General features: G+C 42.2%; 1 protein-coding gene across 2 annotated transcripts; it reads left to right on the plus strand.

The window, feature by feature from the left end:
• The first annotated feature begins 2683 nt into the window (after positions 1 to 2683).
• Positions 2684 to 19942, plus strand: LOC140732344 (uncharacterized). 2 transcript variants are annotated; one of them, XM_073054861.1, is made up of 3 exons: positions 2684 to 2878; positions 15561 to 15653; positions 17044 to 19942. In XM_073054861.1, exon 3 carries the CDS (start codon positions 17352 to 17354, stop codon positions 19215 to 19217), a length of 1866 nt encoding a protein of 621 aa, XP_072910962.1. In that variant the 5' UTR covers positions 2684 to 2878; positions 15561 to 15653; positions 17044 to 17351; the 3' UTR covers positions 19218 to 19942. The 2 variants fall into 2 exon arrangements, with proteins under 2 accessions (XP_072910962.1, XP_072910952.1); XM_073054851.1 differs by lacking the exons at positions 2684 to 2878; positions 15561 to 15653 and adding an exon at positions 15944 to 16153.
• The last annotated feature ends 1241 nt before the right edge of the window (positions 19943 to 21183 follow it).

Consider the following 21183-nt stretch of genomic DNA (forward strand, 5'->3'; position numbering starts at 1 on the left):
TCTCGCTTGGGTAGAGTATGCCCACAACTCCCTGATCAGCACCACCGCAGGAATGTCTCCCTTTGAATGCTCCCTCGGTTACCAACCCCCCTCTGTTCTCCACTCATGGACATGACATTGCTGTGCCTTCTGTTCAGGCCCATCTCCTCCGGTGCCGCAAGATCCGGAAAGACACGCGTGGCCCTGCTCTGTTCAACTGACCGCAACCGGAGGATTGCTGATCACCATCGGATTCCTGCACCTGATTATCGGCCTGGGAAGAAGGTTTGGCTCTCTTCTAAAGACATCCCCCACAAGAACGAGCCCAGGAAACTCGTTTCCTGGGACCATTCGAGATTCAGAGTATTATCAACCCCTCGGCGGTCCAACTCAAACTACCCAAATCTATGCACATCCATCCTACATTCCACATTTCCCAATTAAAGCCAGTATCTGCCAGCCCTTTATGGCCTCCTGCCGAACCCCCTCCCTCCGCCCGGGTCATTGACGACCACCCAGCGTACACCGTCCAGCGATTACCGGATGTGCACTGTCTAGGCAGGGGCCTCCAATATGTGATCGATTGGGAAGGATATGGCCTGGAGGAACTTTCATGGATTCCCTGCTCCTTCACCTTGGACCCTGCCCTCATCCCTGATCTCCCTCGGGACCACCCAGACAAGCCTGGTGTATCACCTGGAGACTCCTGTTAAGGGGCGGGGGGGGGTGTGTGATGGGTTGATATTGTCATTGTTCCAATCGTTAATTCCCTATCTTGTTCCTAATTTTCTTTGATTATGCCATGGTCCCGATTGTTAATTTCCCAAATTGCTTCCAATTCTCTTTAATGATGGCACAACTGGTTTCCATCAAAGACTCAGTATATATCCCCTACAGGACCACTAGTCACCAGTTTGCTGGTCTTTTTTTCCTGTGAGATAACTACATTCCCCAACTGCTTATTCTAAGTCTAGCTCCTGTTCCAAAGTTTACCTATGAATCTCAGTTTCTCTGAGTCAAGGCTCTGCGTCAAGACTTTGTGTCAAGCCGCTAAGTCAAGGCTCCATGTCAAGGTTCCATATCAGAGCTCATTGTCAAGATTCTTCCTGTTTGCTGTTTGGAGTTTACGCCCATGTAAGCATCTAAACTCACTCTCCGTGCCTGCGTCCTGCACTTGGGTTCACTTCCTATGCTATTGTAACAAGACAATAATAAAAAGCAGAATACCAAAAGTTTTTTTTCCCAATTATTTCAAGAGTAATAGAGAAGTGAGAGTCTTCATTGGACCATTGGAAAATAATGCTGATAAGGTCGTAATGGGTGACAAAGAAATGGCAGATGAACTTAGTGGGTACTTTGCATTTGTCTTCTTGTGGAAGACTCTAGCATTGTACCAGAGTTCTGTGAGTGTCAGGGAGCAGGAGTGAGTGCCATTGCTATTACAAAGAAAAAAGTGCAAGGTAAACTCAAAGGTCTTAAGGCGTATACGTGACGTGGACCAGATGGGCTACATCCCAGAGTCCTGAAGGAGCTTGCTGAGGAGAAAATGCATTGGTCATGATCTTTCGGGAATCACTTGATCCTGGATGACTGAAAGATTGCAAATGTCATTCTACTCGTTAAGAATGGAGAAAGGCAGATGAAAGGAAATTATAAGCCAGTTCACCTATTCTCAGTGGTTAAGAAAGTGTTGGAGTCAATTATTAAGGATCAGGTGTCGGAGTACTTGGGGACTAGTGATAAATAAGTCAAAGTCAGAATGGTTCTACAAGGGAAATCTTGCTTGACAAATTTGTTAGAGTTCTTCTATGGCATTAGAAGAAAGAGACTGGCATGGATAATGGGACAGCTGACAGGCAGACGCAGCGAGTGGGATTAAAAGGCACCTTTTCTGTTTGGCTGCCAGTGACTATTAGCTTTCCTCAGTGGTCAGTATTAGCACTGCTACTTTTCATATTGTTTGTCAATGATTTGGATAATGGAATTGATGGTTTTGTGTCAAAGGTTGCAAGTAATACGAAAATAGGTGGAGGGACAGGTAGTGCTAAGGAAGCAATGCAATTGCAGCAGGACTAAGACAAATTGGAAGAATGGGCAAAAAGTAGCAGATCAAATACAGAGTTGTGAAATGTTTGATAATGTATTTTGTAAAAGGGACAATAGTGCAGACTATTATCTAAATGAGGAGAAGAGGGACTTTGGAGTCCTTGTGCAAGACACCCATAAGGTTAATTCACAGTTTAAGTCTATGATAAAGAAGGCAAATACAATGTTGCTTTTATTTCAAGTGAACGAGAATATAAAAACAGGAGATAATGCTGAGCCTTTATCAGACACTAGGCAGGCCGCACTTCGAGTATTGCCAACAGTTTTGAGCCTCTTATCTCAGAAAGAATGTGTTGTCATTGGAGAGAGTCCAGAGGAGATTCGCGTGGAAAATTCTGGGAATGAAGGGGTTAACATAAGAGGAGCGTTTGGCATCCTTGGGGCTGTACTTACAGGTGTTACGTACCAGTGGGTATCCTGTGACTGTCACATGACCATGATGTAATTGAGGCTCCGCTGGGCATGATGTAATGGTCTTGTGATGGTGGAGTGATGTAATTTTCCCCGCCAGTGAGAGGTCATGTGATAGTTTTTTCAACAGGATATAAAAGGAACCCCCACCCATCACGCAGGTCAGTTCCGTGGCTTAAGGCGTCAGTGACTCCGTTCTGCTGCGTATTTGATTTTATGACCTAGTTTCGTTTTAAAAGTGGAGTTTTAATTTCTACTGTAAGAATCGTTGTGCCGGCAGTTCTGAAAATTACTGCCAGGTAAAGTCCAGTCAGAGAGTGAAGATATTATTGAAGTTCGGGAAGCTGAAGGATCGAGGAAAGTTGATGTCAGCAGTAAACAGGTTCGATCTTATTTAATCTTCGTACAAAGAGTTAGTAACCTGCAATCCGAGATAGCTCCTGCTAAAAGTGCAGAAAGAGTTGGATGCAGAGTTTCACCAAGGAAAGGTCAGTGTCGTTAAGCCATTTTATTTCCTTCAATCGTAAATCCCTCGGCAAAGCATACTTTGGCTGGGATCAGCAGTAACGTCATGAAAGAGGATTTTATTACTTCAAGGAAAGTTTCTCCTAACAGACTGTAAATAATTTTGGACTTTTTGCAATACTACTTTAAAGAACTGAGTTCACATTTCTCGCTTTAAGAACTGTTCGAGCTGCCGTATCACAGCTGACTACCATTTGTTTACTTTTGGGGTTTTTTAAGCAGTGCTTAATAAATGTTTTATTTGTTATAAAAAATCTGTCTCAATTGTACCTTCTTTGTTGCTGGATCATAACATTTGGGGGCTCGTCTGGGATGAACTATTTTTGAGTTTAAATATATGTTTAATTATCAATCGGTGTTTTGGAAAAGGGGAATACCTGATTCTTTGTTTGATTGGCTTGTGAGTTGTATTCGGCAACAATGAATATTGATGACTTACTGGCATCACTGGATGCAGAGTTATTAGTGAAGGCGAAAAAGAGTGATGTATCTGAGATTGCTAGTAGGTTGGAACTTGAAGCTATTTTGAAGACTACAACGAAGTCTGTAATTCAGAGAGAAATTGTGTAGATATGTAGATTCAGGTGATTTTGATGAGTCGGTTTTAGATATGTTTCCAATAAGTACTCTAAAGATGCAGTTACAAATCGAGCAAATGAAGTTAGAACAAAGTAAAGTGGACTTGGAGTGATGTAGGATAGAAGCTGAAAATAAAAAGAGAGAATTTGAATTTGCGGTGGCAGAATTAAGATCCGAGAATCAGTCTTCTGGTTCTAGGAAAACGTTTGTTGTTTGTCAGGAATTAAATTGGTCCCTCCATTTAGTGAAACAGAAGTAGAGAACTATTTTCAACACTTTGAGACTATTGCTCTGATTTCAGTGTGGCTGAAAGAGAAATGGTCAGTGTTGTTACAGAGTGTAATTATGGGCAAAGAACAACAGGTTTATACAGCTTTAACTGCTGAGCAAGCACTTGATTATGATACTGTGAAACTGCACATATTAAAGGCATATGAGTTAGTCCTGGAAGCATATAGAGAATGATTAAGAAATTTGAAGAAATCTGTGGGAAAAAAATATGTGGAATTTGCCTACGATAAAGCTGTGTGTTTTGAGAGATGGGTTTCCTCTAAAAATGTAAATAATGTAAATGTAATAAATTGAAAGAGCTGATTTTAATGGAGGAATTTAAAAGGAGCATCCCTGCTGAAATAAAGACACACTTAAATGAGAGAGACACTGCTATATTGCAGGACTCTGCTAAATTAGCTGATGAGTATGCTTTAATCCACAAGAATAAATTTCCTCAGGGCAGAACTTTTAAAAGGAAACATAACACAGTGAATCAAGGTAAACCAGAAATTAAACCAGAAGTTAGTGAGAAAGGTAAGGAGGAAGAAAAACTGGTGAAGGAAAGACAGTTTGGTCCCATTTGTAATTATTGTAAGAAACCTGGTCACGTAATAGCTAACTGTTTCCAATTGAAAAAGGAGAAGGAAGCAGTCCCAGATGATTGTGTGCAACATACAGAAACGTGTAAATTCACAGGGTTCGATGAACACAAATGAAGCTTTGTTAGAGTCTCACCAAGTTAGGAAGGGATATGCTCATTTTTCTTTGTATAACTGAAGGGCCTGTATCCTTGAAAAAAGGATCTACTCCGGTGCCAATAAAAATCCTTAGGGATACTGGAGCTTCTCAATCACTGATGTTAGACAGTGTGTTAAAGTTTAATGATGAGTCTGACACCAGTGAGGTAAATTATATACGGGGTGTTGGGAGTGCCCTTATGCCTGTACATCTGCATGAAGTAAATTTAAAGTCAGGGTTAGTTACAGGACTTGTTAAAGTAGGACTACAATCCAGCTTACCCGTGAAGGATATTTCTTTATTGTTAGGTAATGATTTGGCAGGTGGACAAGTTTTTCCTGAAGTGCATTTGACAATAAAGTCAGAGGAACCACGGATAGATTCAAACACAGATTCCTCCTGTGTTGTAACTCGAGCTACGGCAAAAAGTTTGATGTGCAGAATGAGGTTGTTACCCATGACTGTTCAACTCAGGATTCAAGTTTTGAAGATGTGTCAGAAACTTTCTTACCTTCATTGTTTCAACAAAATTATTGGACTAAGTCTGACTATGAAGATTTATCTCTGTCTCGGAAGGAGATAATAGCAGAGCAGAGTAGAGACCCCGAGATTATCAAATTAAAATAACAAGCTCTTTTGGATAGTGAAATTGATAAGGTGCCAATAGGATATTATTTTGAGAAAGGAGTATTGATGAGGAAGTGGAGGTCGCCTATAATTCCTTCAAGTGATGAATGGAATATTGTTCACCAGGTAGTTGTTCCTAAAGTTTATCGAAATGAGGTTTTAACTTTAGCCCACAGTGGGTGAACATCAAGGGGTAAGGAAAACTGTGGACAAGATTTTAAAACATTTTTACTGGCCTGGTTTAAGAAAAGATGTGGCGACGTTTTGCACAATGTGTCATACTTGCCAAATTGTGGGTAAACCAAATCAAGTTACTCCAGTGGCCCCACTACAGCTTATTCCAGCATTCGGTGAACTGTTTTCCAAAATTATTATAGATTGTGCAGGTCCATTACCAAAAACAAAAACTGGTTATCAGTACTAGCTGACTATCATGTTCACTGTGTCTAGGTTTCCAGAGGCAGTACCACTTAGGAATATAACAACTAAAATTGAAATAAAGGCTCTTATAAAATTCTTTACTTTATTTTGGGTTACCTAAGGAAATACAATCTGATCAAGGTGGTAATTTTGTGCCTGGATTGTTTCAACAGATAGTTTATAAATTGGCAGCTAAACAAATTACTTCCTCTGTGTACCATCCAGAATCGCAATGTGCCTTGCCGAGGTTTCATTCTAACCACAACTATGATTAGAACACATTGTGTGGAAGATTCCTGGGAATGGTAGGATAATACCGAAAATTTTGTAAGAATTTTGCTAATGTTGCCCTTCCATTAACTAACATCTTGAAGAAGAATGAAAAGTTTGTGTGGCTTTGTCAGGAAGCATTTGAAAAATTGAAAACTATGATATGTCATCAACCTGTGCTCAAGGCACCTGACTTTGAAAAACCTTTTTCATTAACTGTAGATGCTAATGATGAGGCTGCAGGAGCAGTATTAATGCAAAGGGATGAGGGTGATGAGGTTGATCATCCAGTAGCTTACTTTTCTAAGAAATTTAATGGAATTAAATTCAAATATGTCTGACCAATGTTTTCGATGTAATCAAGAAATTGGTACTTTTTTACATTCTACTTGGTCTTGTTTTAAAATTCAACCATTTTGGATAAATCTAAGACTTTTATTGGAACAAATTACTGGAGTACAACTCCCACATAGTCCAATATTATTTTTATTAGGAGATATTGAAGGGACAATACCGAAACTTAAATTGAATAAATATCAGAAAAAATTTATAAAAATTGCATTGGCAGTAGCTAAAAAAGCTATCACAGTTACTTGGAAATCTGATTTATATTTAACTATGGATCGTTGGAATAATGAAATATATAGTTGTATTCCACTTGAAAAAATTACATAAAATCTAAGAAATGAATATGATATATTTCTGTAAATTTGGCTCCCATACCTACAAAAGATAGGATTAAATATATAGGTCCTTTGAAGATAAAATTATAAAGTAATTGGGGAAAGTAAAAATAAATATTAAAATTATTTTGAACTCCCTGGAGCATGTGGGGATCCTCCGATATCCAGGCAATCTTTTTCTTCTTTCTTTCTTTCTCTTTCTTTAGATAAAGGTTAAGGGGGGGAGGGTTAAGGGGAGGGGGAGGATTAATATTATTTTTCTTTTTCTTACTGATTTTTCATTACATTTATTCTTTGTAATTTTCTAAAGATTAATAAATAAATAAATATTTAGAAAAAAAAAAAGAAATTTAATGAGCATCAAAGAAACTAATCGACAATAGAAAAGGAATTGTTATCTCTCGTTTTGGCCTTAGAACATTTTGTTGTGTATGTTGGTATAACTCAAAACCACTCATAGTCTACACCAATCATAATCCATTAGTGTTTCTGAGTAAGATGAAAAACAAAAATAGAAAGTTATTGAATTGGAGTTTAATGTTACAGGAGTACAATATTTTGATTAATCTTATTAAAGGCAAAGATAATGTGATTGCTGATTGTCTATCTTGATTTTGAATGTACCATGTTTTTTTTATTGGAGTGATATTTTAACATTTGTAACACTCCTGTGTAATAATTTGTAAGGTGCTGTATGATAATACAATATATATCGTGTACGTTGTAAATGTTATACATTTGTATTTTTTTGTAAGTAGTTAATTGTTAAAATTTTGTTCATGACAGACCATTTTTTTTGGAGGGAGGTGTTAAGTACCCTTGGGTAACCTGTGACTGTCACATGACCGTTTTGTATTTGAGGCTCTGCTGGGCATGATGTAATGGTCTTGTGATGGTGGAGTGACATAATTTTCCAGCCAGTGAGAGGTCATGTGATAGTTTTTTTCAACAGGGTATAAAAGGAGACCCCACCCCCCCATCACGCAGGTCAGTTTCATGGCTTAAGTCAGTGACTCCATTCTGCTGTGTATTTGATTTTATGACCTAGTTTTGTTTTACAAGTGGAGTTTTAATTTCTACTGTAAGAATCATTGTGCCGGCAGTTCTGAAAATCACTGCCAGTTAAAGTCCAGTTGGAGAGTGAAGAATTATCGAAGTTCAGGAAGTTGAATGATCGAGGAAAGTTGGTCAGCGGTAAAGAGGTTCGACCTTATTTAATCTTTGTACAAGGAGTTAGTAGCCTGCAATCCGAGATAGCTCCTGTTAAAAGAGCAGGAAGAGTTGGATGCAGAGTTTCACCAAGGAAAGGTCAGTACCTTTAAGCCATTTTATTTCCTTCAATCGTAAATCCCTCGACAAAGCACACTTTGGCTGGGATCAGCAGTAACATCATGAAAGAGGATTTAATTACTTCAAGAAAAGTCTCTCCTAACTGACTGTAAATCATTTTGGACTTTTTGCAATACGGGAACAAGAAGAAATAGGAAGATTATACAGTTTGACACGTGGTTACAGAATTGGTGTAATGGGGAGGGCATTAGATTTTAGGTTATTAGGTTACTGCTGGGGGAACATGGTTATTAGGCTTTCTTTCAGATAAGATGGGACATGTACAGAGGAACCAGTTTGCACCTGAAATTAAAGGGGACTAATAACCGAGTGTGTTTTTTTCTTTTTTTTCTGTCGCTCTCTCTCTGTCTCTGTGTGTGTGTGTGTGTGTGTCTCTCTCTCTCCTCAACACCCTTGTAAGATAATTTCAGAGATTCACTAATCTTTTAGTAAAGGAATGTCCCACCATCTCAATTTAAATCTCAGGCTTTAACATCCCCTTGTTAATGATTCTCTCCATAATAAAAATAATTCAATATCTTCTCTGTATCTCCTCTTTAGATATGTGAACATTTGAGTATGTTGCAGCTCATTCCTTTCAAATCCAACATCAATCCAAACATGTTTGACAGAACAACTTGAACTTGAACAAAGAAGCTCCAATGGTGCTTGCCAAATGCAAAATAGGTGTTCTTTAAAAAGAGTAGAATGAGATGATGCACTTTGGCCGCCCAAGCAGATAGGTACCTCAATGCTCAAAGTGGATGTGAATACAGCTCTGTGTATCCAATGTATAGTTACCTCTACACTAGTCTGGGGGTTGCCAAGAAAACCATTATAATACTGTTCAACATGGAGATGCAAGTTAATGATTCACTAGCACTCATGACCTTTATCTCAAAGATAAGAAAAGGAAATATTCTTCTCCTCCAGCACATGAAAGAACTTACGTAGATAAATAAAGAAAAAGGTCATATAACACGTCAAGCACCTCTCCTCACCAATACAAGCACATTGCTCATGTTAGATTAGAAAATAGAATATTTACATTGTATAGATTAGAGACCAGACTTTTCTGCTGACTATCACACACAAATTACACAAAAATAATGAAACAATTAATTGAAATAAATGTTATAGTTTCTGCTCCTAGCTCTTGATGTACCATGCCCTGACAAATCAATGTTACACAGCCCTCAGTAATCATGCTGTCTGGAAAGGACTGAAATAAGAAGCGCAATCTGTAACATGTAATAAGCTGTAAGTAGGCTTTCTGGATCTCCCTATTACTACATTTAAGCCTCCTTATTAATGCTATTTTTAACAGCACACAGTCGTGTTAGAATTAAGGCGATCGTTATTATAAGAAAACAATCCAAACTGGAAAATCAAAGGTACTCAGTTACCTCAGTGACACGGTAGTTTGTGCACAGTCTTGCTGAGATACAGTTCAATGTCAACACTCGAGCTTGATATTCAGAGACGCAGACACAGTTAAATAATTAGGGAAGTAGGTCATCTATCACTGAAGACTGTTGCACACAAAGAGTCAACTGGTGACTCAAAGTCTTGACAATTCACCTTCAGAAGAACTGGAATCTGAATGGAAGACCCTTCCATCATTAATCAGCTCCATTTCTGATGGAAGCGTGTTCAATGATGTAGCAGTTGAACAAAGCTAAAAGTATTGTCCGCTCTGAGGAACTCTTGCAGTGACGTACGCAAGTTGAGGTTCTACTTCTAATAACTTGAAAGATTGTCCTTTGTGAGGGTTATCAGTGACTCTCTTTCATTTCCACTAACATGAGTTGTACCAACTATTGTCTATGCCACGTGCTGTCAAATGATGCCCTGAGTTCTAGTGAAGCACTTATCCAAAGTGTAGGAAGTAAAATGACAAGGACATAGAAGTTACATGGTGAGTCATCTTTCACATTACTTTAGACTCTGAAAAGCCCCTTGAAAATATAGCGTGACAAATGTGACAAAATACTGTATGTCACTGGAAAGCGGGATTAGCATAAAACCAAGGGCATTTACAAAGGATAATTGTGGTGACTGAAGGCCAGTCATCTCGGTCACAGGACATCTCTGCAAGGGTTGGTTAGCATGCTGCCCATGGGACAACCATATCAGTTGATTCATTAATGAACTTTCTCCGATCGAAGGGTCAGCCATATGGATGATGGATGATGGCTGATGGTTAGGCAATGTACAATGCCATAGCAACTCCTCAGATAATGTAACAGTTCACCTATAATTACAGCAAGTTTTGAGAAATGTGTTTCCCTTAGCTAATCAGTAGCAATTGACATTCACACCAGGCAAGCCGAAAACAATGAGAAGGAAGAGTCTCACAGGCTAGGGATCCTGGGGTGCACAATTCCCCTCCTCACTCCCCAAAACCCATCTGCCATCTGTAAGGTTCAAGGCAGGAGTATGATGAAAGACAATCCACTTGCTAGGAAGGGTGCGCCTTCAGCAACGCTCAGAACCTCAACACCATTCATGGGACGGGACAGCATCCCACTCATAATTATTCAAACACGAAACCAAAGTTCAAAGTGAATCTATAATCAGATTACAGTCCATATATCGCACTATACAGAACACTGAAATTCTTTTTCTTGCAAGTAGTACTCATTAAATCCATACTAGATTAATAACCATAATAGAATCAATGAAATACTGCACCATTTTGAACGTTCAACCAGTGTGCAAAAGACTCAAGCTGTGCAAATACTAAAAGAAAGAAATGATAATAATATAAAAATAAGAAATAAGCATTGAGAACGTGAAATGAAGAGTCACTGAAAGTCAGTCTATTGGTTGTGGGAACACTTTGATATGAAGTGAAGTTGAGTGAAGTTTGGTTCAGGAGCCTGATTGTTGAGGGCTATTAATAATTACTGAACCTGGTGGTGTGTGTTCTGAAGCTACTGACCTTTCCTACTGATGGCAGCAGTGAGAAGACAACATGTCCTGGGTGGCCTCTGATGATGGATGCTGGTTTCCTGCAACTGCATTGTGTGTGGATGTGCTCAATCGTGGTGGTGGGTGGGGGGGGGGGGGGCGGGCTTTACTCATGATCGACTGAGCCGTATCCATTACATTTTGTTGGATTTTCCATACAAGGGCGTTGGAGTTTGCATACCTGGTGTGATGTAGCCAGAATATACTTTCCACCAGACATCTACTGTATATTTCTAGATGACATCCCGAATCTTTGCAAACTCCTAAGGAAGCAGAGGTGATGGCATGCTTTCTTCATAATTATACTTATGTGCTAGGTCCAAGACAGGTCCTCCGAAATGATACCACTGAGGAATTTAAAGTTTATGATTCTCTTCACCTCTGATCCTCCAAAGAGGACTGGCTCATGAACCACTGGTTTCCTCCTCCTGGTCAATTATCACTCCTTGCACTGATCAGTAAGTTAACAGCTGATACCAAAATTGGTAATGCAGTGCACAGTGAAGTTGTGTGTCTAATATGATGCTAGGACGGCGATGAAATGGGGAAGTGAGCCAAGGAGCCAAGGCAGATGGAATTTAATTGGGATGGTGTGAGGTGCTGTATTTTTCCAAGTTAAACCAGAGAAGAACAAACACAGTAAATGGTCGGGCCTTAGGGATTATCCCAGAACAGAGACTTAGGGACATGAGATCATAGTTCACTGAAAGTAGTGAGAAAGAGATATAGGATGGTGAAGAAGGTGTATGCCACACTTAACATAACATAGAACATAGAATAGTACAGCACAGCACAGGCACTTTGGCCCACAATATTTTGCCAACCCTTAAACACTGCCTCCCATATAACTCCCCACCTTAAATTCTTTCATATACCTGTCTAGTAGTCTCTTAAATTTCACTAGTGTATCTGCCTCCATCAGTGACTCAGGCAGTGCATTCCACGCACCATCCACTCTCTCAGTAAAAAACTTTCCTCTAATATCCCCCTTAAACTTTCCTCCCCTTACCTTAAAGCCTTGTCCTCTTGTGTTGAGCAGTGGTGCGCTGGGGAGGAGGCACTGACGATCCATTATCTATTCCTCTTAATATCTTGTATACCTCTATCATGTCTCCTCTCCTTCTGCTTCTCTCCAGAGAGTAAAGCCCGAGCTCCCTTAATCTCTGATCATAATGCATACTGTCTAAACCAGGCAGCATCCTCTGTACACTTACCAATGATTCCACATCCTTCCTACAGTGAGGCAACCAGAACAGGACACAGTACTCCAAGTGTGGCCTAACCAGAGTTTTAGACAGCTGCATCATTACCTCGCAACTCTTAAACTCTATCCCTCGACTTATGAAAGCTAACACCCCATAAGCTTTCTTAACTACGCTATCTACCAGTGAGGCAACTCTCAGGGATCTGTGGACATGTACCCCCAGATCCCTCTGCTCCTCCACACTCCCAAGTATCCTGCCATTTACTTTGTACTTTGCCTTGTAGTTTGTCCTTCCAAAGTGTACCACCTCACATTCTCTGGGTTGAACTCCATCTGCCACTTCTCAGCCCACTTCTGCATCCTATCAATGTCTCTCTGCAATCTTCAACAGTCCTCTACACGATCAACAACATCACCAACTTTTGTGCCATCTGCAAACTTGCCAACCTACCCTACTACCCCCACATACAGGTCGTTAATAAACATCATGAAAAGTGGAGGTCCCAGAAATGATCCTTGTGGGACACCACTAGTCACAACCCTCCAATCTGAATGTACTCCCTCCAACATGACCCTCTGCTTTCTGCAGGCAAGCCAATTCTGAATCCTCTTGGCCAAACTTCCCTGGATCCCATGCCTTCTGACTTTCTGAATAAGCCTACTGTGTGAAACCTTGTCAAATGCCTTACTAAAATCCATGTAGATCACATCCACTGCACTACCCTCATCTATATGCCTGGTCACCTCCTCAAAGAACTCTATCAGGCTTGTTAGACACAATCTGCCCTTCACAAAGCCATGCTGACTGTCCCTGATCAAACCATGATTCTCTAAATGCCCATAGATCCTATTTCAAAGAATCTTTTCCAACAGCTTTCCCACCACAGATGCAAGGCTCTCTGGTCTATAATTACCTGGACTATCCCTACTACCTTTTTTCAACAAGGGGACAACATTCGCCTCCCTCCAATCCTCTGGTACCATTCCCATGGACAACGAGGACATAAAGAGCCTAGCCAGAGGCTCAGCAATCTCTTCCCTTGTCTCATGGAGCAGCCTGGAGAATATTCTGTTAGGCCCCGGGGACCTATCTGTCCTAATGTATTTTAACAACTCCAACACCTCCTCTCCCTTAATATCAACATGTTCCAGAACATCAACATCACTCATATTGTCCTCACCTACATCAAGTTCCCTCTCATTGGTGAATACCGAAGAGAAGTATTCATTGAGGACCTCACTCACTTCCACAGCCTCTAGGCACATCTTCCCACTTTTATCTCTAATCGGTCCCATCTTCACTCCTGTCATCCTTTTGTTCTTCACATAATTGAAGAATGCCCTGGGGTTTTCCTTTACCCTACTCGCCAAGGCTTTCACATGCTCCATTCTTGCTCTCCTCAGCCCCTTCTTAAGCTCCTTTCTTGCTACCCTATATTCCTCAATAGACCCATCTGCTCCTTGCTTCCTAAACCTCATGTATGCTGCCTTCTTCCACCTGACTAGATTTTCCACCTCACTTGTCACCCATGGTTCTTTCACCCTACCATTCTTTATCTTCCTCACAAGGACAAATTTATCCCTAACTTCCTGCAAGAGATCCTTAAACATCGACCACAGGTCCATAATACATTTCCCTGCAAAAACATCATCCCAATTCACACCCACAAGTTCTAGCCTCATAGTCTCATAATTTGCCCTTCCCCAACTAAAAATTTTCCTGTACTCTCTGATTCTATCCTTTTCCATGTTAATGCTAAAGGCCAGGGAGCGATGGTCACTCTCTCCCAGATGGTTACCCACTGAGAGATCTGTGACCTGACCCAGTTCATTACCTAATACTAGATCTAGTATGGCATTCCCCCTAGTCGGCCTGTCAACATACTGTGACAGGAATCTGTCCTGGACACATTTAACAAATCTGCCCTGTCTAAACCATTGGAACTAATCAGGTGCCAGTCAGTATCAGGGAAGTTAAAGTCACCCATGATAACAACCCTGTTATTTTTGCACTTTCCAAAATCTGCCTCCCAATCTGCTCCTCGGTATCTCTGCTGCTACCAGGGGACCTATAGAATACTCCCAATAGAGCAATTGTTTCCTTCCTGTTCCTGATTACCATCCATTCTGACTCAAAAGAGGATCCTGCTACATTACCCACCCTTTCTGCAGCTGTAATAGTATCCCTGACCAGTAATGCCACCCCTCCTCCCCTTCCCCCTCTCTATCCCTTTTAAATGACTGAAATCCAGGAATATTGAGAATCCATTCCTGCCCTGGTGCCAGCCAAGTCTCTGTAATGGCCACTACATCATAATTCCATGTATGTATCCAAACTCTCAGTTCATCACCTTTGTTCCTGATGCTTCTTGCATTGACGTACACGCACTTTTGCCCTTCTACCTTACTACGTTTACACCCTTTATTCTGCTTCTCTTTCCTCAAAGCCTCTCTTATGTTAGATCTGGCTTTACTCCATGCACTTCTTCCACTGCTCTATCGCTCCGGGTCCCATCCCCCTTGCAAATTAGTTTAAACTCTCCCGAACCATGCTAGCAAATCTACCTGCAAGGATATTGCTCCCCCTTGAGTTCAGGTGCAACTCATCCAATCTGTGCAGGTCCCACCTTCCCCAGAAGATATCCCAATGACCCAAAAATCTAAAACCCTGCCCCCTGCACCAACCCCTCAGCCTCGCATTCAACTGCCATCTCCTCCAATTTTTACCATCACTATCATGTAACACTGGCAGCAATCCTGACAATACCACCCTTGAAGTCTTGTTCTTCAACCTTCTGTCTAGTTCCCGAAACTCACACTTCAGGACCTCATCCTTCTTCCTGCCTATGTCATTGGTACCAACATGTATCACGTCTTCTGGTTGCTTTCACTCTTGTACCAGGATGTCGTGCACCCGGTCAGAGACATCCCGGACCCTGGTACCCGGGAGGTAACAAACCATATGAGTGTCCTTCGCACGTCCACAATATCTCCTGTCTGCTCCCCTGACTATAGAGTCCCCAATGACGACAGCTCTCCTCTTCTCCGTCCCATGGCACTTCATGTCTGTGAGCTTCAACGGCAATTTGCCCACTATATGATGAACTGAGACTGAGGCTTGAGCCTATTCCAGCTGCTCTGGGATTGGGGTTTATGGACTCAATTTGGTTCGGAATGTTGCTGCTAGTTTTTCTTCTTTCTCTGCACATTGGGTGTCGGTCTTTCTTTTTTTTAATTGAGTTTTTCGGGTTTCCTGCTTTTTGGCTGGCTATAAGCAGACGAATCTCAAGGTTGTATAATTTATACAAAAATTTGGTAGTAAATATACTTTGAACATTGAAATAACCTTGACAGTCGCAGTCTATTTCTACAGGTAGGGAAGGTCTGTTGATATTTCGACCAAGACCCTTCACTGTGCCTAATCTGTTTATTGTTCTCCTTAGATGCTGCCTGACCTGCTGAGCTCCTCCAGCACTTTGTGTGTTGCTCTATATTTCCAGCATCTGCAAAATCTCTTGTGTACTATATCTGCATTTGTAAGTTGGTTGGACTTTGACACTTTACACACACATGTGGGTTGATAATGACTATATTTTTTGTTCTGGCTTGTTCTGATAAAGCAACTACTGCGTCTTCCACATAAAGTAACTACATAATTTTAATGAGGCATGTGGGGTGGATCTGGTGCTTGCAGTCATGTATAATGGTACCTCATATACCCAGGCGCCACCGCGCTTCAGAATTCACCGTCTGTGACTGGACGATTAAATGCGCAGGCGTAAGGATCCCAGACAGTTCCGGGTATTCGCGCATGCGCGCAGCGGAAGAGGACTCTGGAGAATCGACAGCACGTAGGAGCGAGACGCCGAGTGAGAATTTCATCAGCACCGGTGCCCGCCCCTCGGTTCAGCGACAGCCGTAGTGAACTTGGACACACCGTGGCCCCGCACCCCGAGACAGTAGCAGTTCTCTTCCATCTCTCTGAGACCCACGATCCGTACCCTGGCCCGGGGGAGTTTTCTGCTGATTAACGAAGGTGCTGGCGCCATTTCTGCGGCGCATGCGCATCGCTGGGACTGTGACAGCTGGGTCTCCCGTTCGTGGGAGGGGGAGGGAGGGCGGAGGGTGTGCACGGTATAGAGGGGATCATTTCTAAAATCAAAAATTAAGAACTCGGAACCAAAATATATTTCAAATGGGAAAAAAAAAACTATCTTCCATTCAGTGAAAATATCAATTAGTGCTGCTTGGAAAAAGAGCAAAATCCTTCCATCAGCTTTAGCTCTTTGTTCTACCTCCTCATGTTCTGAACCTTTCTACCAGTGAGAAGATGATTTGTCCCATTCTCTCTGGGTACATAATGATTAACACCCTTGTCCAGGGTAACAAGTGACTTGTAAGATTTCACATCACAAAAGTGCCAGACTCCCATGAGAAATATTGCCCTCCCTGTCATATTTATTGACTTTGTCCTTGATGAGTTCACTACCGTCAATAACCTGGGCTGGGGGGGTGTGGTCAGAGTAATGAGAAAATTTCCAGCAGCAGCTGTGTCTTGTAACCCTGTGGGGTTACAGATTGGCACAGGCAGAAATGGTTAATTCTGATACAGCGAGGAAGACAGGCAGAGAATATGGTAATTAGTCTGGATGTCTGATCTGTTCCCAGTTAGAGGATGATTTGATGATAATCGCAATACCAGTATGATGTCAGAGCCCAGCACAGGGACTAAAATTATTTAAAATGTTGTCTTTTGCACATTAATGTAGTATGTAAATCTTTTTACACGTTAGAAATGACAAAGAAATTGTGTGCAGAATCTCAAATACATCTCATGTCAGTTTTATTGTCTCTGTGCTGATATTTAAAGAGTGACTAGATATTTCTGTTGTAATACTGATATACGGTATTTGTTGTTGATCCTAGGAGGTGAAGAAACATCTCCCTCCAGCTGGAAACGTGCTTTGTGTCTGAAGTGAAGGTTTCTGTTGAATCAGAGTGCTGAGAACACAGCAGCATTTGTTCAGTTCTTCCGCTACGTCGATTGTGTGAGGGTTTCACTGCGTCTGACATTTGACCTGCTGGCGTATCAGTGAGTTCACAGTATGCAGAGGCCATTCACCTGCTCTGAGTGACAATTCACACTGAGAAGAGACACTTCACCTGCTCAGATTGTGAGAAGAGATTCACTCAGTGATCTGACCTTTGCACAGCAGTTAATTCGCACTTGGAAGATGCTGTTCACCTGCTCAGACTGTGGGAAGGGATTTACTCAGTCATCTCAACTGAAGATACATCAGCGAGTTCACACTGGTGAGAGACCATTCATCTGCTCAGACTGTGGGAAGGGATTCACTCTGTCATCTAACCTATTGGCACACCAGTTAATTCACACTGGGGAGAGGCCATTCACCTGCTCAGATTGTGGGAAGGGATTCACTCAGTCATCCCACCTACAGACACACCAGCGAATTCACACTGGGGATAGGCCATTCATCTGCTCAGAGTGTGGGAAGGGATTCAGTCGCTCATCTGACCTATTGGCACACCAGTTAATTCACACAGGGGAGAGGCCATTCACTTGCTCAGACTGTGGGAAGGGATTCACTCAGTCATCCCACCTAAAGGCACACCTGCGAGTTCACACTGGAGAGAGACCTTTCACCTGCTCAAACTGTGGGAAGGGCTTCACTCACTCATCCCACCTACAGACACATCAGTCGGTTCACACTGGGAAGAAACCGTTCACCTGCTCAGACTGTGGGAAGGGATTCACTCGATCTTCTCAACTGAAGATACATCAGCGAGTTCACACTGGGGAGAGACCGTTCACCTGCTCTGCATGTGGAAAGGGATTTACACAGTCATCTCAACTGAAGATTCATCAGCGAGTTCACACAGGGGAGAGGCCATTCATCTGCTCGGACTGTGGGAAGGGATTCACTCTGTCATCTCAACTAAAGGTACATCAGCGAGTTCACACTGGGGAGAGGCCGTTCACCTGCTCAGAATGTGGGAAGGGATTTACTCTGTCATTTCAACTGAAGGTTCATCAGCGAGTTCACACTGGGGAGAGGCCATTCACCTGCTCAGACTGTGGGAGGACTTTCACTCACTCATCTCAACTGAAGATACATCAGCGAGTTCACACTGGGGAGAGGCCGTTCACCTGTTCAGACTGTGGGAAGGGGTTCACTCGGTCATCTCAACTGAAAGAACATCAGCGAGTTCACACTGGGGAGAGGCCGTTCACCTGTTCAGACTGTGGGAAGGGATTCACTCAGTCATCCCAATTGAATGTGCACCAGCGAGTTCACACTGGGGAGAGGCCATTCACCTGTTCAGATTGTGGGAAGGGATTCACTCAGTCATCCCACCTACGGACACACCAATCACTTCACACTGGGGAGAGGCCATTCACTTGCTCAGACTGTGAGAAGAGATTCACTCGGTCCTCTGACCTCCTGGCACACCAGTCAGTTCATTCTGGGGAGATGCCATACACCTGTTCAGACTGTGGAAAGGGTTTCACTCAGTCATCCAGCCTACAGAGACACCTGTCATTTCACACTGGGGAAAATCCATTCACGTGCTCAGACTGTGGGAAAGGATTCACTCAGTTCTCTCAGCTAAAGGACCATCAGCGAATTCACACCGGGGAGAGGCCGTTCACCTGCTCAGACTGTGGGAAGGGATTTCCTCGATCATCTCAGCTGAAGGTACATCAGCGAATTCACACTGGGGAGAGGCCATTCACCTGCTCAGAATGTGGGAAGGGATTCACGCAGTCATCACACCTACAGACACACCAGCGATTTCACACTGGTTTGAGGCTGTTCAGCTGCTCAGACTGTGGGAAGGAATTCACTCTCTCATCTCAACTGAAGGTACATCAGCGAGTTCACACTGGGGAGAGACCGTTCACCTGCTTAGACTGTGGTAAAGGATTCACTCACTCATCCCACTTAAAGACACACCAACGAGTACACACAGGGGAGAGGCCATTCACCTGTTCCACGTGTGGGAAGGGATTCACTCAGTCATCCCACCTAAAGACACACCAGCGAGTTCACACCGGGGAGGGGCCTGTCACCTGTTGAGACTGTGGAAAGGAATTCACTCAGTCATCTGAACTGAAGGTGCATTCACAATTTCACACTGAGAGGCTGCACCCTTGTCCTATGTGAGCAAAGAGGCTGACGACATCATCCCACCAGCTGACATCACCAAGTTCCCTGAGGAGGCGGTTTAAAAGAACTCCATATTGAATTTTTAACCATTGCGTTTGCTAAATCCACTTACAATTTCAAGAGTGACTATTGGTGTCAGATTCTGTAGTTATTGCTGCTGTTCATTACTTTTGGAACTGAACCCTGGTCATTGGGCAGGGGAGTGACATGACCTCGGATCATTAATAGAGTATTCATAAGGGCTCTGAGTTTCTGCTGCTTGGGGTTCTTTTACTGTATTCTCTGCGTTATATTAATTATAATCGTCCGTGTTGTTGCTGTTCAGCTTTTTTATGTCTTATTGTTAGGTCTTCTCAGTTTACATTTAAGTTGCAATTGTCCTTGAATACTTCCAATTAATTCTCCAAGACTTTGCAGGTGTCCAATTAAGTATCTTTTGACTTCTCTCTAGTTAAAATATAGTAGCATGTTAGCTTGTCATTAGTCTGTAGCTTTATGAGCTGGGTACAGATTTTTTTTCTTGCGTGGAGTGTACGTAAAGGGGTAGTGCTAATCCCTAGTTGGCTCAGTCAACCTGATCCTGTCCTAATGAAGTTCTGGCTGAGTTATCCATGAACTTGTATGTTAATAAAATTCGGAGTTTTGCTTAACTTCTCAGAGTCTCTGTATGATCTTTAGTTTGGGTCTGAAGTTGCAGCATCAAGAAAGCTTGTTTTGATGACATAGGCCTTTAATTGGACTGCAGTTAAATATTGTGGGAGGGATCTGTCATAAATAAATCAGGTATATTTAACATCTTGACTCTCAAGTCCTTACTAACTGCAGCAAGCACAATGTACAGTAGAGAGTCTACTCTGCCTGTCTAGTTCCTGTTCCGTTTCCTCCCATCACCCGGTGGCGATGTTCTTTTTCTCCATCACTGTTCACTCGGCTTCCCCTTAAATCCATCCCTGCTGCTCACCTACAGCTGCCTGTGTGGTGATGGGTTCTGAATGGTCACCACTCTGGGTGAAGAAGTGACATCACTGTTCAACCATCCGCACTCGTTCTTCCTCAAACTTTATTACTTGTGTATAAGGGCAACAGTCTGGCTACTGTCACCAGACTGCTCTAAAACTTCTGCTCAGAATTGCCAACTTTATATGGATATTGAGCAACTGAAATCATGTTCAGATTCTGATCCTTTATTTGGATACATAGAGCTCTTATCATGATAATAGTCTTACAGATAGAGGTAGCCAATAAAACTGTATGCATTTTACACACAGTAAATGATGGAGGAACTCAGAAAGTCAGGCAATATCAATGGAGGGAATAAATCGTTGACCTTTGGGCTGAGACATTTCATCACCTCTCAACGGATTTTGGCATGTCTCCAGTGGCCTTGAAAATTGCAAATGTCATTCCACACTTCAAGAAGGAAGAGAGGCAGAAGAAAGGAAATTATAGACAAATTGGTCTGACCTCAGTGGTTGGGAAGATGTTGGAGTCAATTGTTCAGGATGAAGTTTCAGGGTACTTGGAGGCACATGACAAAATAGGCCATGAACAGCATGGTTTCCAGAACGGAAAATCTTGCCTGACAAATCTAATTCTTTGAAGAAATAACAAGCAGGATAGACAAAGGAGAACCAGTGAATGTTGTGTACTTAGATTTTAAGAAGGCCTTTGACAAGGTGCCACTCGTGCAGCTGCTTAGCAAGTTAGGAGCCCATGGTATTAAAGGAAAGATACTAGCATGGATACGGCATCGACTGATTCCCAAGAAGCAAAGACTGGGAATAAAGGGAGCCTTTTCTGGCTGGCTGCTGGTAACTAGAGGTGTTCCACAAGGATTGATGTTGGGACCACTTTACCTTTTTTTTTTGGTCAATCG

This window comes from Hemitrygon akajei, chromosome 1 (assembly GCF_048418815.1).
Source record: "Hemitrygon akajei chromosome 1, sHemAka1.3, whole genome shotgun sequence".
NCBI lineage: Eukaryota > Metazoa > Chordata > Chondrichthyes > Myliobatiformes > Dasyatidae > Hemitrygon > Hemitrygon akajei.